Below are 16,045 nucleotides of genomic sequence, written 5' to 3'. Positions count from 1 at the left end.
CACCTGGTCTCATAGGAGACACCACCTGGTCTCATAGGAGACACCACCTGGTCTCACTGGAGACACCACCTGGTCTCACTGGAGACACCACCTGGTCTCATTGGAGACACCACCTGGTCTCATAGGAGACACCACCTGGTCTCACTGGAGACACCACCTGGTCTCATTGGAGACACCACCTGGTCTCACTGGAGATACCACCTGGTATCACTGGAGACACAACCTGGTCTCACTGGAGACACCACCTGGTCTCACTGGAGACACCACCTGGTCTCATAGGAGACACCACCTGGTCTCACGGGAGACACCACCTGGTCTCATTGGAGACACCACCTGGTCTCATTGGAGACACCACCTGGTCTTATAGGAGACACCACCTGGTCTCACTGGAGACACTACCTGGTCTCATAGGAGACACCACCTGGTCTCACTGGAGACACCACCTGGTCTCATTGGAGACACCACCTGGTCTCATTGGAGACACCACCTGGTCTCATAGGAGACACCACCTCATATAGTTTAGTAATACCACTGTGGACATGTTTCTACAACCTTCTGAGTTCATATAGTTTAGTAATACCACTGTGGACATGTTTCTACAACCTTCTGAGTTCATATAGTTTAGTAATACCACTGTGGACATGTTTCTACAACCTTCTGAGTTCATATAGTTTAGTAATACCACTGTGGACATGTTATCCATTCCAGAGGCTACTACCACTCAGAGAGCAGAGTATTCGGTTCCCAGCTGTCTGTCTATGAACAGTATTAACATCTACAATCTCTCTCTCCTTTATCTCTGTAGTGGATGGTCTACTCTGTTAGAGGATCAGTCCAGGTGTGCAGTGTGTCAGCAGGTGCTGAGGGATCCAGTCTCTATCACCTGTGGACACAGGTTCTGCAGACAGTGCATCACCAGATACTGGGAGAAACCTGCTCCTTCAGGAGACTATGACTGTCCTCAGTGTAGAAAGAGATCCAGAACACGGCCTGTACTACAGCACCTGAGTCAACCCAATAAAACACGAGGCTCTGAAAACAGTAAGACCACTTGCACACGTGGGCCAAGTCAATACCTTAATATGATTTACAGTAGGTAACTACAATATTATGAGATAATAGAAGTTACTGTAGTTGTGGAAGGCCCACTTTTCATCCTGTCAATGAATGTTTCTGATACACATCATTTTCCCTCTTCCCTTGTAGTGGATGACAGCCTGCAGAGAGCTATAGTAAACCATAAAGACAGTCTGAAAAGGAGGTATGAATGTGTGATAGAAGGCATGGAAATAGCAGGGAACCAAACTCCCCTCAACAGGATTTACACAGAGCTCTACATCACAGAGGGAGAGAGTGAAGGGGTTAACAATGAACATGAGGTGTGGCAGCTAGAGACAGCATCCAGGACACCAACCTCACATGACACAGCAATCCACTGCAATGACATCTTTAAACCCTTACCAGGCCAAGAGAGAACCATCAGAACTGTGCTGACGAAGGGCATCGCTGGCATCGGAAAAACAGTCTCTGTGCAGAAGTTCATCCTAGACTGGGCTGAAGAGAAGGCGAACCAAGATGTGGATATCATATTTGTGCTTCCTTTCCGGGAGCTGAACTTGATTAAAGATCTCCAGTACAGTCTTCTCAGACTTTTAAATGGCTTCCACACAGAACTAGACATAGGCAATGCAAAGAAACTCACTGCCTGTAAAGCTATGTTCATCTTTGATGGTTTGGATGAAAGCAGACTTCCATTGGATTTCCAGCACAATGAAAAGGTGTCTGATGTCTCCCAGACATCGTCTGTCGATGTTCTGCTGACAAACCTCATCATGGGGAATCTGCTTCCCTCTGCTCTCCTATGGATAACCTCCCGACCAGCAGCAACCAATCAGATCCCCCCTAAGTGTGTTGACCAGGTGACAGAGGTACGAGGGTTCAATGACCCACAGAAGGAGGAGTACTTCAGGAAGAGATTCAGTGATGAGGACCTGGCCAGCAGAATCATCTCACACATAAAGACATCAAGGAGCCTCCACATCATGTGCCACATGCCAGTCTTCTGTTGGATTTCTGCAATAGTCCTTGAGCACATGTTGAGTACAGACAAGAGGAGAGAGATGCCCACGACTCTGACTGAGATGGCAATACACTTCCTGCTCATTCAGACCAGCCTGAAGAACCAGAAATATCATGGAAGAGATGAGATGGATCAACAGGAGCTCATGGAGTCAGATAAGGAAATTCTTCTGAAGCTGGGGAAGCTGGCGTTTGAAAATCTGGAGAAGGGTAATCTCATGTTCTATGAAGAAGACCTGAAAGAGTGTGGCATTGATGTCAAAGAAGCCTCAGTGTACTCAGGAGTGTGCACACAAATCTTTAAAGAAGAGTCTGTGTTATTTCAGAGAGTGGTGTACTGCTTTGTTCATCTGAGCATTCAGGAGTTTCTCTCAGCTGTCTACATGTACCATTGTTACACAACCAAGAACATGGATGCACTGAAGCCCTTCCTCAAGAGAAAGTCTAGAGCTGCATCTGAAGAGCTAACCTCGCATGAGCTGCTGAAGAGTACCGTGGATAAAGCCTTGGAGAGCAAGAATGGACACCTGGACCTCTTTGTCCGCTTCCTTCATGGCATGTCACTGGAGTCCAATCAGAAACTCCTACGAGGTCTGGTGACACAGACAGAAAGCAGTCCAGAGAGCGTCCAGAAAACAATCCGATCCCTTAAGGTGATGCAGAGGAAGAACATCTCCCCTGAGAGGTGCATCAATCTCTTCCACTGTCTGATAGAGATGAAAGACCATTCAGTACAGGAGGAAATCCAAGCGTACTTGAGGTCAGAGAAGAGATCCAAAAACCTCACACTTTCTCAGTGTTCAGCACTGGCCTACATGCTACAGATATCAGAGGAGGTTCTGGATGTGTTTGACCCAAAGGTATACAAGACATCAGAGGAGGGTCGTAGGAGACTGCTCCCAGCTGTGAGAGGCTGCAGGAAAGCTCTGTAAGTATTCATGGAAATATCCCACACCAAAATACATTGTAGTTACAGCAGCATTTTTATTGGCTGACTGGCTCTGTAAGTACTCATGTGACTATCCCTCAGACCAAACTTTACTGTATGTAAGAACAACAATATTTTCATTGGCTGACTAAACTTTCTATCAGCTGAAAAGTCTTAAACAAACTGTAATACAAACGGATCAGAAAAGTTGTAGCATTGAGACAACTATACACAGTGTTCACATTATTAGTGCAGGGGTAACAGTGTAAGCAGGGAAGCTAAATGTAACATTTTAATACAACCTGTCCCTCATGGTATTTACTCTGTTGACAGACTCACTGGCTGTAAACTCACAGACACATCCTGTGAAGTGTTGGCCTCAGCTCTCAGTTCAAACCCCTCAAACCTGAGAGAGCTGGATCTGAGTGACAATCACCTGAAGGATTCAGGAGTGAAGCTGCTCTCTGCTGGACTGGGGAATCCCCGCTGTAAACTGGAGACTCTGAGGTCAGTATTCCTGTAGTTGGTCAACAAGTGATAACTGTTCACCAGATCCACATGTGTTTACCAGGCACACATAGTCCACACCATATGTGTTTGGACAGTGAAGCTTACAGTTTTACATTTGGTGCTATGCTCCAGCATTTTGGATTTGAAATTGTTTCATATTAGGCAACAGTACAGAATGTCACTTTTTATTTGAGGGTATTCATACATACCTGTTGTACTGTTTAGAAATGAAAGCACTTAATGTATCTAGTTCTCCCATTTGAAAAAGTAATAAGTATTTGGACAAATTAATTTAGTCCAAAGTTTAGTATTTGGTCCCATATTCCTTACCTGCAGTGATTATATCAAGCTTGTGTTTCTACAAACTTGTTGAATGCATTTGCAGTTTGTCTTGGTTGTGTTTTGGATGATGTTTTTCCCAATAGAAACTGAATGGTGAATAATGTCCTGTCATTTTGGAGTCACTTCACTTGTATTGTCAGTAAGAATAGAAGATGTTTCTGAACACTTCTACATTCATGTGGATGCTACTATGATAATGAATAATCATGAATGAATCGTGAATGATGATGAAGAGAAAGTTACAGAGGAACAAGGATCATACCCCCTCTGTTATTGGTAATGGTGAGAGGTTAGCATGTTTTGTTGTAGCCTCTGTAACTCTCTCACTCATTATTATTCATGATTCATTCATGATTATTCTTAATCATGGCATCATCAGGATTAATTTAGTAGTGTTTAGAAACATGTTATCTACTCACTTAGACAGAAAATTACTCCAGTCATCATCCACCATTCAGTTACTATCGGGCAAAACATAACCCAAACACAACCAAAACAAACTGCAAATGCAACCAACGAGTTTGGGACCAAATACTAAACTTTTGACTACTTTAATACACTATAAGTGAATTGGTCAGAATACTTTGACTTCTTCAAATGGGGGACTAGATACATAAAGTCAATCTAAATCTGATACCTCACTGTCTGTCTTTTGACTGATACTGCTTTTTAAAATGGTCTGGTCAGTCTACTCAAATATTTGGACAATACATTTTTCCATCTACAAGCAATAATTTGATCATTTCAAATAATGATACATTAATTTATGAATAGATATGTCAGGTTTCAGGACACTGATAAATCTGACATATGTTGAAAAAAATATACTGCCACTATTTTGACCACCAAAGAATAGCAGTGTGGTTTTAATATGATTTGACTCTTTGCAGGCTGTCATGCTGTCTAGTCACAGAGGAAGGCTGTGCTTCTCTGGTCTCAGCTCTGAGATCAAACCCCTCACACCTGAGAGAGCTGGACCTGAGCTACAATGACCTGAAGGATTCAGGAGTGAAGCTGCTCTCTGCTGGACTGGAGGATCCCCACTGTAAACTGGAGACTCTGAGGTCAGTATTCCTGTAGTTGGTCAACAAGTGATAACTGTTCACCAGATCCACATGTGTTTACCAGGCACACATAGTCCACACCATATGTGTTTGGACAGTGAAGCTTACAGTTTTACATTTGGTGCTATGCTCCAGCATTTTGGATTTGAAATTGTTTCATATTAGGCAACAGTACAGAATGTCACTTTTTATTTGAGGGTATTCATACATACCTGTTTTACAGTTTAGAAATGAAAGCACTTTATGTATGTAGTTCTCTAGTTCTACCATTTGAAAAAGTCATAAGTATTTGGACAAATTAATTTAGTCCAAAGTTTAGTATTTGGTCCCATATTCCTTACCTGCAGTGATTATATCAAGCTTGTGTTTCTACAAACTTGTTGAATGCATTTGCAGTTTGTCTTGGTTGTGTTTTGGATGATGTTTTTCCCAATAGAAACTGAATGGTGAATAATGTCCTGTCATTTTGGAGTCACTTCACTTGTATTGTCAGTAAGAATAGAAGATGTTTCTGAACACTTCTACATTCATGTGGATGCTACCATGATTATGAATAATCATGAATGAATCGTGAATGATGATGAAGAGAAAGTTACAGAGGAACAAGGATCATACCCCCTCTGTTATTGGTAATGGTGAGAGGTTAGCATGTTTTGTTGTAGCCTCTGTAACTTTCTCACTCATTATTATTCATGATTCATTCATGATTATTCTTAATCATGGCATCATCAGGATTAATTTAGTAGTGTTTAGAAACATGTTATCTACTCACTTAGACAGAAAATTACTCCCAGTCATCATCCACCATTCAGTTACTATTGGACAAAACATAACCCAAAACACAACCAAAACAAACTGCAAATGCAACCAACGAGTTTGGGACCAAATACTAAACTTTTGACTACTTTAATACACTATAAGTGAATTGGTCAGAATACTTTGACTTCTTCAAATGGGGGACTAGATACATAAAGTCAATCTAAATCTGATACCTCACTGTCTGTCTTTTGACTGATACTGCTTTTTAAAATGGTCTGGTCAGTCTACTCAAATATTTGGACAATACATTTTTCCATCTACAAGCAATAATTTGATCATTTCAAATAATGATACATTAATTTATGAATAGATATGTCAGGTTTCAGGACACTGATAAATCTGAATATGTTGAAAAAAATATACTGCCACTATTTTGACCACCAAAGAATAGCAGTGTGGTTTTATTATGATTTGACTCTTTGCAGGCTGTCATGCTGTCTAGTCACAGAGGAAGGCTGTGCTTCTCTGGTCTCAGCTCTGAGATCAAACCCCTCACACCTGAGAGAGCTGGACCTGAGCTACAATGACCTGAAGGATTCAGGAGTGAAGCTGCTCTCTGCTGGACTGGGGAATCCCCACTGTAAACTGGAGACTCTGAGGTCAGTATTCCTGTAGTTGGTCAACAAGTGATAACTGTTCACCAGATCCACATGTGTTTACCAGGCACACATAGTCCACACCATATGTGTTTGGACAGTGAAGCTTACAGTTTTACATTTGGTGCTATGCTCCAGCATTTTGGATTTGAAATTGTTTCATATTAGGCAACAGTACAGAATGTCACTTTTTATTTGAGGGTATTCATACATACCTGTTTTACAGTTTAGAAATGAAAGCACTTTATGTATGTAGTTCTCTAGTTCTACCATTTGAAAAAGTCATAAGTATTTGGACAAATTAATTTAGTCCAATGTTTAGTGTTTTAGTGTTTGGTCTTTGAATATTCTTTGCCTGCAGTGATTACATCAAATTTGTGAATCTACAAACTTTTGAATACATTTGCAGTTTGTCTTGGTTGTGTTTTGGATGATGTTTTTCCCAATAGAAACTGAATGGTGAATAATGTCCTGTCATTTTGGAGTCACTTCACTTGTATTGTCAGTAAGAATAGAAGATGTTTCTGAACACTTCTACATTCATGTGGATGCTACCATAATTATGAATAATCATGAATGAATCGTGAATGATGATGAAAGAGAAAGTTACAGAGGAACAAGGATCATACCCCCTCTGTTATTGGTAATGGTGAGAGGTTAGCATGTTTTGTTGTAGCCTCTGTAACGTTCTCACTCATTATTATTCATGATTCATTCATGATTTTTCTTAATCATGGCATCATTAGGATTCATTTAGTAGTGTTTAGAAAATTTACATTTTAGTCATTTAGCAGACGCTCTTATCCAGAGCGACTTACAGTTAGTGAGTGCATACATTATTTTTTATTACATTTTTTCATGCTGGCCCCCCGTGGGAATCGAACCCACAACCCTAGCGTTGCAAACGCCATGCTCTACCAACCAAACTACATCCCTGCCGGCCATTCCCTCCCCTACCCTGGACGACGCAGGGCCAATTGTGCGCCGCCCCATGGGTCTCCCGGTCGCGGCCGGCTACGACAGAGCCTGGATTCGAACCATGATCTCTAGTGGCACAGCTACAGAAACCTGTTATCTACTCACTTAGACAGAAAATTACTCCAGTCATCATCCACCATTCAGTTACTATTGGGCAAAACATAACCAAAAACAAACTGCAAATACAACCAACGAGTTTACAACCAAATACTCAACTTTTGACTATGTTAATACACTATTAGTCAAATGGTCAGAATACGTTTGACTTCGTCAAATGGGGGGACTAGTAACATAAAGTGCTTTCATTTCTAAACGGTGAAACAGATATGTATTAAAATACCCTCAAATAAAAGGTGACATTATATACTGTCACCTCATATGAAACATTTGATCTCAAATCCAAAATGCTGGAGTATAATGCCACATTTAAAATGTTAGCTTCACTGTCAAAATAGATATGGTGTGGACTGTATACTCAATACAATCTAAATCTGATACCTCACTGTCTGTCTTTTGACTGAAACTGCTTTTTAAACTGCTCTGGTCAGTCTAATCAAATATTTGTACTATACATTTTTCTATCTACATGCAATACTTTGATAATTTGTCATTTCTAATAATGAAACATTCATTTATGAATAGATATGGCAGGTTTCAGGACACTGATATATCTGAATATGTTGAAAAAAATATATTGCCACTATTTTCACCACCAAAGAATAGCAGTGTGGTTTTCTTATGATTTGACTCTTTGCAGGCTGTCAGGCTGTCTAGTCACAGAGGAAGGCTGTGCTTCTCTGGTCTCATCTCTGAAGTCAAACCCCTCACACATGAGTGAGCTGGATATGAGTAACAATGACCTGAAGGATTCAGGAGTGAAGCTGCTCTCTGCTGGACTGGGGAATCCCCACTGTAAACTGGAGACTCTGAGGTCAGTATTCCTGTAGTTGGTCAACAAGTGATAACTGTTCACCAGGTCCACATGTGTTTACCAGGCACACATAGTCCACACCATATGTGTTTGGACAGTGAAGCTTACAGTTTTACATTTGGTGCTATGCTCCAGCATTTTGGATTTGAAATTGTTTCATATTAGGCAACAGTACAGAATGTCACTTTTTATTTGAGGGTATTCATACATACCTGTTTTACTGTTTAGAAATGAAAGCACTTTATGTATGTAGTTCTCTAGTTCTACCATTTGAAAAAGTCATAAGTATTTGGACAAATTAATTTAGTCCAATGTTTAGTGTTTTAGTGTTTGGTCTTTGAATATTATTTGCCTGCAGTGATTACATCAAGCTTGTGAATCTACAAACTTTTGAATGCATTTGCAGTTTGTCTTGGTTGTGTTTTGGATGATGTTTTTCCCAATAGAAACTGAATGGTGAATAATGTCCTGTCATTTTGGAGTCACTTCACTTGTATTGTCAGTAAGAATAGAAGATGTTTCTGAACACTTCTACATTCATGTGGATGCTACTATGATTATGAATAATCATGAATGAATCGTGAATGATGATGAATGAGAAAGTTACAGAGGAACAAGGATCATACCCCCTCTGTTATTGGTAATGGTAAGAGGTTAGCATGTTTTGTTGTAGCCTCTGTAACTTTCTCACTCATTATTATTCATGATTCATTCATAATTTTTCTTAATCATGGCATCATCAGGATTAATTTAGTAGTGTTTAGAAACATGTTATCTACTCACTTAGACAGAAAATTACTCCAGTCATCATCCACCATTCAGTTACTATCGGGCAAAACATAACCCAAAACAAACTGCAAATACAACCAACGAGTTTACAACCAAATACTCAACTTTTGACTACGTTAATACACTATAAGTCAAATGGTCAGAATACGTTTGACTTCGTCAAATGGGGGGGCTAGATACATAAAGTGCTTTCATTTCTAAACGGTGAAACAGATACAGTGGGGAAAAAATGTATTTAGTCAGCCACCAATTGTGCAAGTTCTCCCACTTAAAAAGATGAGAGAGGCCTGTAATTTTCATCATAGGTACACGTCAACTATGACAGACAAATTGAGAATTTTTTTCTCCAGAAAATCACATTGTAGGATTTTTAATGAATTTATTTGCAAATTATGGTGGAAAATAAGTATTTGGTCACATACAAACAAGCAAGATTTCTGGCTCTCACAGACCTGTAGCTTCTTCTTTAAGAGGCTCCTCTGTCCTCCACTCGTTACCTGTATTAATGGCACCTGTTTGAACTTGTTATCAGTATAAAAGACACCTGTCCACAACCTCAAACAGTCACACTCCAAACTCCACTATGGCCAAGACCAAAGAGCTGTCAAAGGAGACCAGAAACAAAATTGTAGACCTGCACCAGGCTGGGAAGACTGAATCTGCAATAGGTAAGCAGCTTGGTTTGAAGAACTCAACTGTGGGAGCAATTATTAGGAAATGGAAGACATAGAAGACCACTGATAATCTCCCTCGATCTGGGGCTCCACGCAAGATCTCACCCTGTGGGGTCAAAATGATCACAAGAACGGTGAGCAAAAATCCCAGAACCACACGGGGGGACCTAGTGAATGACCTGCAGAGAGCTGGGACCAAAGTAACAAAGCCTACCATCAGTAACACACTACGCCGCCAGGGACTCAAATCCTGCAGTGCCAGACGTGTCCCCCTGCTTAAGCCAGTACATGTCCAGGCCCGTCTGAAGTTTGCTAGAGTGCATTTGGATGATCCAGAAGAGGATTGGGAGAATGTCATATGGTCAGATGAAACCAAAATATAACTTTTTAGTAAAAACTCAACTCGTCGTGTTTGGAGGACAAAGAATGCTGAGTTGCATCCAAAGAACACCATACCTACTGTGAAGCATGGGGGTGGAAACATCATGCTTTGGGGCTGTTTTTCTGCAAAGGGACCAGGACGACTGATCCGTGTAAAGGAAAGAATGAATGGGGTCATGTATCATGAGATTTTGAGTGAAAACCTCCTTCCATCAGCAAGGGCATTGAAGATGAAATGTGGCTGTGTCTTTCAGCATGACAATGATCCCAAACACACCGCCCGGGCAACGAAGGAGTGGCTTCGTAAGAAGCATTTCAAGGTCCTGGAGTGGCCTAGCCAGTCTCCAGATCTCAACCCCATAGAAAATCTTTGGAGGGAGTTGAAAGTCTGTGTTGCCCAGCGACAGCCCCAAAACATCACTGCTCTAGAGGAGATCTGCATGGAGGAATGGGCCAAAATACCAGCAACAATGTGTGAAAACCTTGTGAAGACTTACAGAAAACGTTTGACCTGTGTCATTGCCAACAAAGGGTATATAACAAAGTATTGAAAAACTTTTGTTATTGACCAAATACTTATTTTCCACCATATTTTGCAAATAAATTCATAAAAAATCCTACAATTTGATTTTCTGAAAAAAAAATCTAATTTTGTCTGTCATAGTTGACGTGTACCTATGATGAAAATTACAGGCTTCTCTCTCATCTTTTTAAGTGGGAGAACTTGCACAATTGGTGGCTGACTAAATACTTTTTTTCCCCACTGTATATATTAAAATACCCTCAAATAAAAGGTGACATTATATACTGTCACCTCATATGAAACATTTGATCTCAAATCCAAATGGTGGAGTATAGAGTCACATTTAAAATGTCAGTTTCACTGTCAAAATAGATATACTGTGGACTGTATACTCAATAAAATCTAAATCTGATACCTCACTGTCTGTCTTTTGACTGATACTGCTTTTTAAACTGCTCTGGTCAGTCTACTCAAATATTTGTAATATGCATTTTTCTATCTACAAGCAATACTTTGATAATTTGTCATTTCTAATAATGAAACATTCATTTATGAATAGATATGGCAGGTTTCAGGACACTGATATATCTGAATATGTTGAAAAAAATATACTGCCACTATTTTAACCACCAAAGAATAGCAGTGTGGTTTTAATATGATTTGACTCTTTGCAGGCTGTCACGCTGTCTAGTCACAGAGGAAGGCTGTGATTCTCTGGTCTCAGCTCTGAGGTCAAACCCCTCACACCTGAGAGAGCTGGACCTGAGCTACAATGACCTGAAGGATTCAGGAGTGAAGCTGCTCTCTGCTGGACTGGGGAATCCCCGCTGTAAACTGGAGACTCTGAGGTCAGTAGTCCTGTAGTCGGTCAACAAGTGATAACTGTTCACCAGATCCACATGTGTTTACCAGGCACACATAGTCCACACCATATGTGTTTGGACAGTGAAGCTTACAGTTTTACATTTGGTGCTATGCTCCAGCATTTTGGATTTGAGATATAATGTTTGATATTAGGTGACAGTATATAATGGCACCTTTTATTTGAGGGTATTCATACATATCTGTGTTACTGTTTAGAAATGAAAGCACTTTATGTATCTAGTTCTCCCATTTGAAAAGGTCTTAATAATTTGGACATATTCACTTATATTGTATTAAAGTAGTCATAAGTTTAGTTTTTGGTCCCATATTCCTTACCTGCAGTGATTACATCAAGCCTGTGATTCTACAAACTTGTTGAATACATTTGCAGTTTGTCTTGGTTGTGTTTTGGATGATGTTTTTCCCAATAGAAACTGAATGGTGGATAATGTCCTGTCATTTTGGAGTCACTACACTTGTATTGTCAGTAAGAATAGAAGATGTTTCTGAACACTTCTACATTCATGTGGATGCTACCATGATTATGAATAATCATGAATGAATCATGAATGATGATGAATGAGAAAGTTACAGAGGAACAAGGATCATACCCCCTCTGTTATTGGTAATGGTGAGAGGTTAGCATGTTTTGTTGTAGCCTCTGTAACTTTCTCACTCATTATAATTAATGATTCATTCATGATTTTTCTTAATCATGTCATCATCAGGATTCATTTAGTAGTGTTTAGAAACATGTTATCTACTCACTTAGACAGAAGATTAATCCAGTCATCATCCACCATTCAGTTACTATTGGACAAAACATAACCCAAAACACAACCAAAACAAACTGCAAATGCAACCAACCAGTTTGGGACAAAATACTCAACTTTTGACAACTTTAATACACTATAAGTCAAATGGTCAGAATACTTATGACTTTTTCAAATAGGGGGAATAGATACATAAAGTGCTTTCATTTCTAAACGGTGAAAAAAATATACTGCCACTATTTTCACCACCAAAGAATAACAGTTTGGTTTTAATATGATTTGACTCTTTGCAGGCTGTCAGGCTGTCTAGTCACAGAGGAAGGCTGTGCTTCTCTGGTCTCAGCTCTGAAGTCAAACCCCTCACACCTGAGAGAGCTGGACCTGAGCTACAATCACCCAGGAGACTCAGGAGTCAGACTGCTCTCTGCTGGACTGGAGGATCCACACTGCAGACTGGAGAAACTCAAGTATGTAGAGGGTTTATGTCAATGTTCATATCAGACATGTTGGAGTTATCAGGCTAGTTAAGACAAACATTCTGACCACCACTTGGACTAAGTAATATAAAGACTGTGTGTGTGTGTGTGTGTGTGTGTGTGTGTCCAGTGTGTGTGTGTGTGTATGTGTGTGTCCAGTGCGTGTGTGTGTGTCCAGTGTGTGTGTGTGTGTCCAGTGCATGTGTGTGTGTCCAGTGTGTGTGTGTGTGTTAGTGTTAGTGTGAGTGTGTGTGTGTGTGTGTGTGTGTGTGTGTGTGTGTGTGTGTGTGTGTGTGTGTGTGTGTGTGTGTGTGTATGTGTGTGTCCAGTGCGTGAGTGTGTGTGTGTTTGAGGGTCCAGTGTGTGTGTGTGTATGTGTCCAGTGTGTGTCCTGATACACGTGCACACACACACACACACACACTGGACACACACACTCACACACACACACCCACACTGGACAAACACACAAACTGGACACACACACACACACACAGTGGACACACAAACACACTGGATACAGACACAAACACACTGGACACACACTGGACACACACACACACAGAGTGGACACACACACACACACAAACACACTGGACACACACTGGACAGACACACACACACACACACACACTGGACACACACACAAATACACACACACACAGACAGTGGACACACACACACACACACACACACACTGGACCCACACACACACACTGGACACACACACACACACTCACACACTGGACCCACACACACACACAGACACACACACACACACACACACTGGACCCACACACACACACTGGACACACACACTCACACACAATGGACACACAGACACACTCACACACACTAGACACACGCACTGGACACACAAACAGACTGAACACACACACAGACTGGACACACACACACACTGGGCACACACACACACTGGACAAACACACACACACCTACACAAACACACAGGACACACACTGGACTCACACACACACACACTGGACACACACACACACACACACACACTGGACACACACACACACACACACACACTGGACACACACATACACACACACACTGGACACACACTGGACTCACACACACACACTGGACACACACACACACACACTGGACACACACACACACACACACACACTGGACACACACACACTTGACACACATACACACACAAACTGGACACACACACACACACACACTGGTCCCAGACACACAAAAAGGAAACACACACACACAAATACACACACACACACACACACACACACACACACACACACACACACACACAGACAAACACACACACACTGGACCCACACACACACACTGGACACACACACACTCACACACAATGGACACACACACACACATACACACTGGACACACACGCACACTGGACAAACACACACACACCTACACACACACACAGGACACACACACACACTGGACACACACACAAACACACTGGACTCACACACACACACTGTGGTACTCTGTAGCTCAGCTGGTAGAGCACGGCGCTTGTAACGCCAAGGTAGTGGGTTCGATCGCCGGGACCACCCATACACCAAAAATGTATGCACACATGACTGTAAGTCGCTTTGGATAAAAGGCATATTATATTATATTATACACACACACACACACACACTTGACACACATACACACACAAACTGGACACACACACACACACACACACACACACACTGGTCCCAGACACACAAAAAGGAAACACACACACAAATACACACACACACACACACACAGGCACACACACACACACACACTGGACACATACACACAAAGGACACACACACACAAACTGGCCCCACACACACACACAAAGGAATCACACAGAGTGGAAACAAACACACACACAAACACTGTACACACTAGTTATATGCTGACTGTGTGTGTGTGTGTGTGTGTGTGTGTGTGTGTGTGTGTGTGTGTGTATATGTGTGTGTATATGTGTGTGTGTGTGAGTTCAGGTGTATCCCTCAATGACTGTCTGTTCTTCTGCTTACCGCTACAGTGTGGAACATGGTGGAGAGAACACAATGAAACCTGGACATAGAAAATGTGAGTGTTGACTGCTGTGAAGAATATGACTAAGAATAAGTCTTAATTCAAGTGAAGTCAAAGTCAAAGACCACCATCATTACTTACTTGGTCATATTAAATATCAGCTGTAGTTCTACAGAAGCACAAATCAGGGACACCAAAGTTTACAAAGAGTTGCTTTGACAATGTGTGTGTGTGTGTGGCGTGTTTGTGTTACTTTAGAAATGTGTGTGTGTGTGTTCATGCATGCTTGCATGAAGGTGTGTGTGTGTGTTCAGGGTGTATGTGTGTTCAGGATGTGTGTGTGTGTGTATGTAATTCATGTCTGTGTGTGTGTGTTGCGTGTTCGTGTTACGTTAGAAATGTGTGTTTGTGTGTGTCCAGTGTGTGTGTGTGTGTGTGTGTGTGTGTGTGTGTGTGTGTGTAATGAATGGGAATAAGTGTGTTTTATATTACCATACAGTATAACATATGATCATTCAACAAGTCTCAAGTTACTTTAACTTCTCCTTTTGATACCTAGAAACATCTACATTAAATAAATTAGTGAAAAGTGAGTTAACATTCTAATGTGAATGATGATGATTTCTAATATTGTGTCTGGTTTCAACCATCAGATGTCTGTGATCTCACACTGGACCCAAACACAGTAAACAGATTCCTCTCTCTGTCTGAGGAGAACAGAAAGGTGACATGTAGGAGAGAGGAGCAGCCGTATCCTGATCACCCAGAGAGATTTGAGGGCTATGGGCAGGTGCTGTGTAGAGAGGGTCTGACTGGGCGCTGTTACTGGGAGGTAGAGTGGAGTGGGAGAAGGGCTGATATAGGAGTGGCATATAAAGGAATCAGCAGGAGAGGAGGGGGTTTTGACTGTGGGATTGGATGGAATGACAAGTCCTGGAGTCTGTACTGCTCTGACAACAGTTACTCTGCCAGGCACAATAATAAGTCCACTACCATAGACGTCCCCTCCTCCAGCTCCCACAGAGTAGGAGTGTATCTGGACTGGCCAGCCGGCACTCTGTCCTTCTTCAGAGTCTCATCTGACACACTGACCCACCTGAACACATTCCACTCCACATTCACTGAGCCCCTCTACCCAGGGTTTGGGGTTCATGTTGACTCCTCAGTGTCCCTGTAAATAATAACCATGGTAACACTGGACACACACACACACACACACGCACAGGACACACACACTGTACACACACAAACACACACACTAGACACACACAC

At 41.5% G+C, this 16,045-nt stretch overlaps 1 protein-coding gene across 1 annotated transcript; it reads left to right on the top strand.

Annotated features, from left to right (window-relative positions):
* The first annotated feature begins 955 nt into the window (after window positions 1–955).
* LOC121578744 (NLR family CARD domain-containing protein 3-like) lies at window positions 956–3,011 on the top strand. The gene is made up of 2 exons (XM_041893137.1): window positions 956–1,041; window positions 1,207–3,011. Coding segments are annotated over exons 1-2 (1,806 nt in total). The 5' UTR covers window positions 956–1,040.
* The last annotated feature ends 13,034 nt before the right edge of the window (window positions 3,012–16,045 follow it).

This window comes from Coregonus clupeaformis, chromosome 6 (assembly GCF_020615455.1).
Source record: "Coregonus clupeaformis isolate EN_2021a chromosome 6, ASM2061545v1, whole genome shotgun sequence".
In the NCBI taxonomy this organism is placed as follows: domain Eukaryota; kingdom Metazoa; phylum Chordata; class Actinopteri; order Salmoniformes; family Salmonidae; genus Coregonus; species Coregonus clupeaformis.
This window is presented reverse-complemented; position numbering and strand designations above follow the sequence as displayed.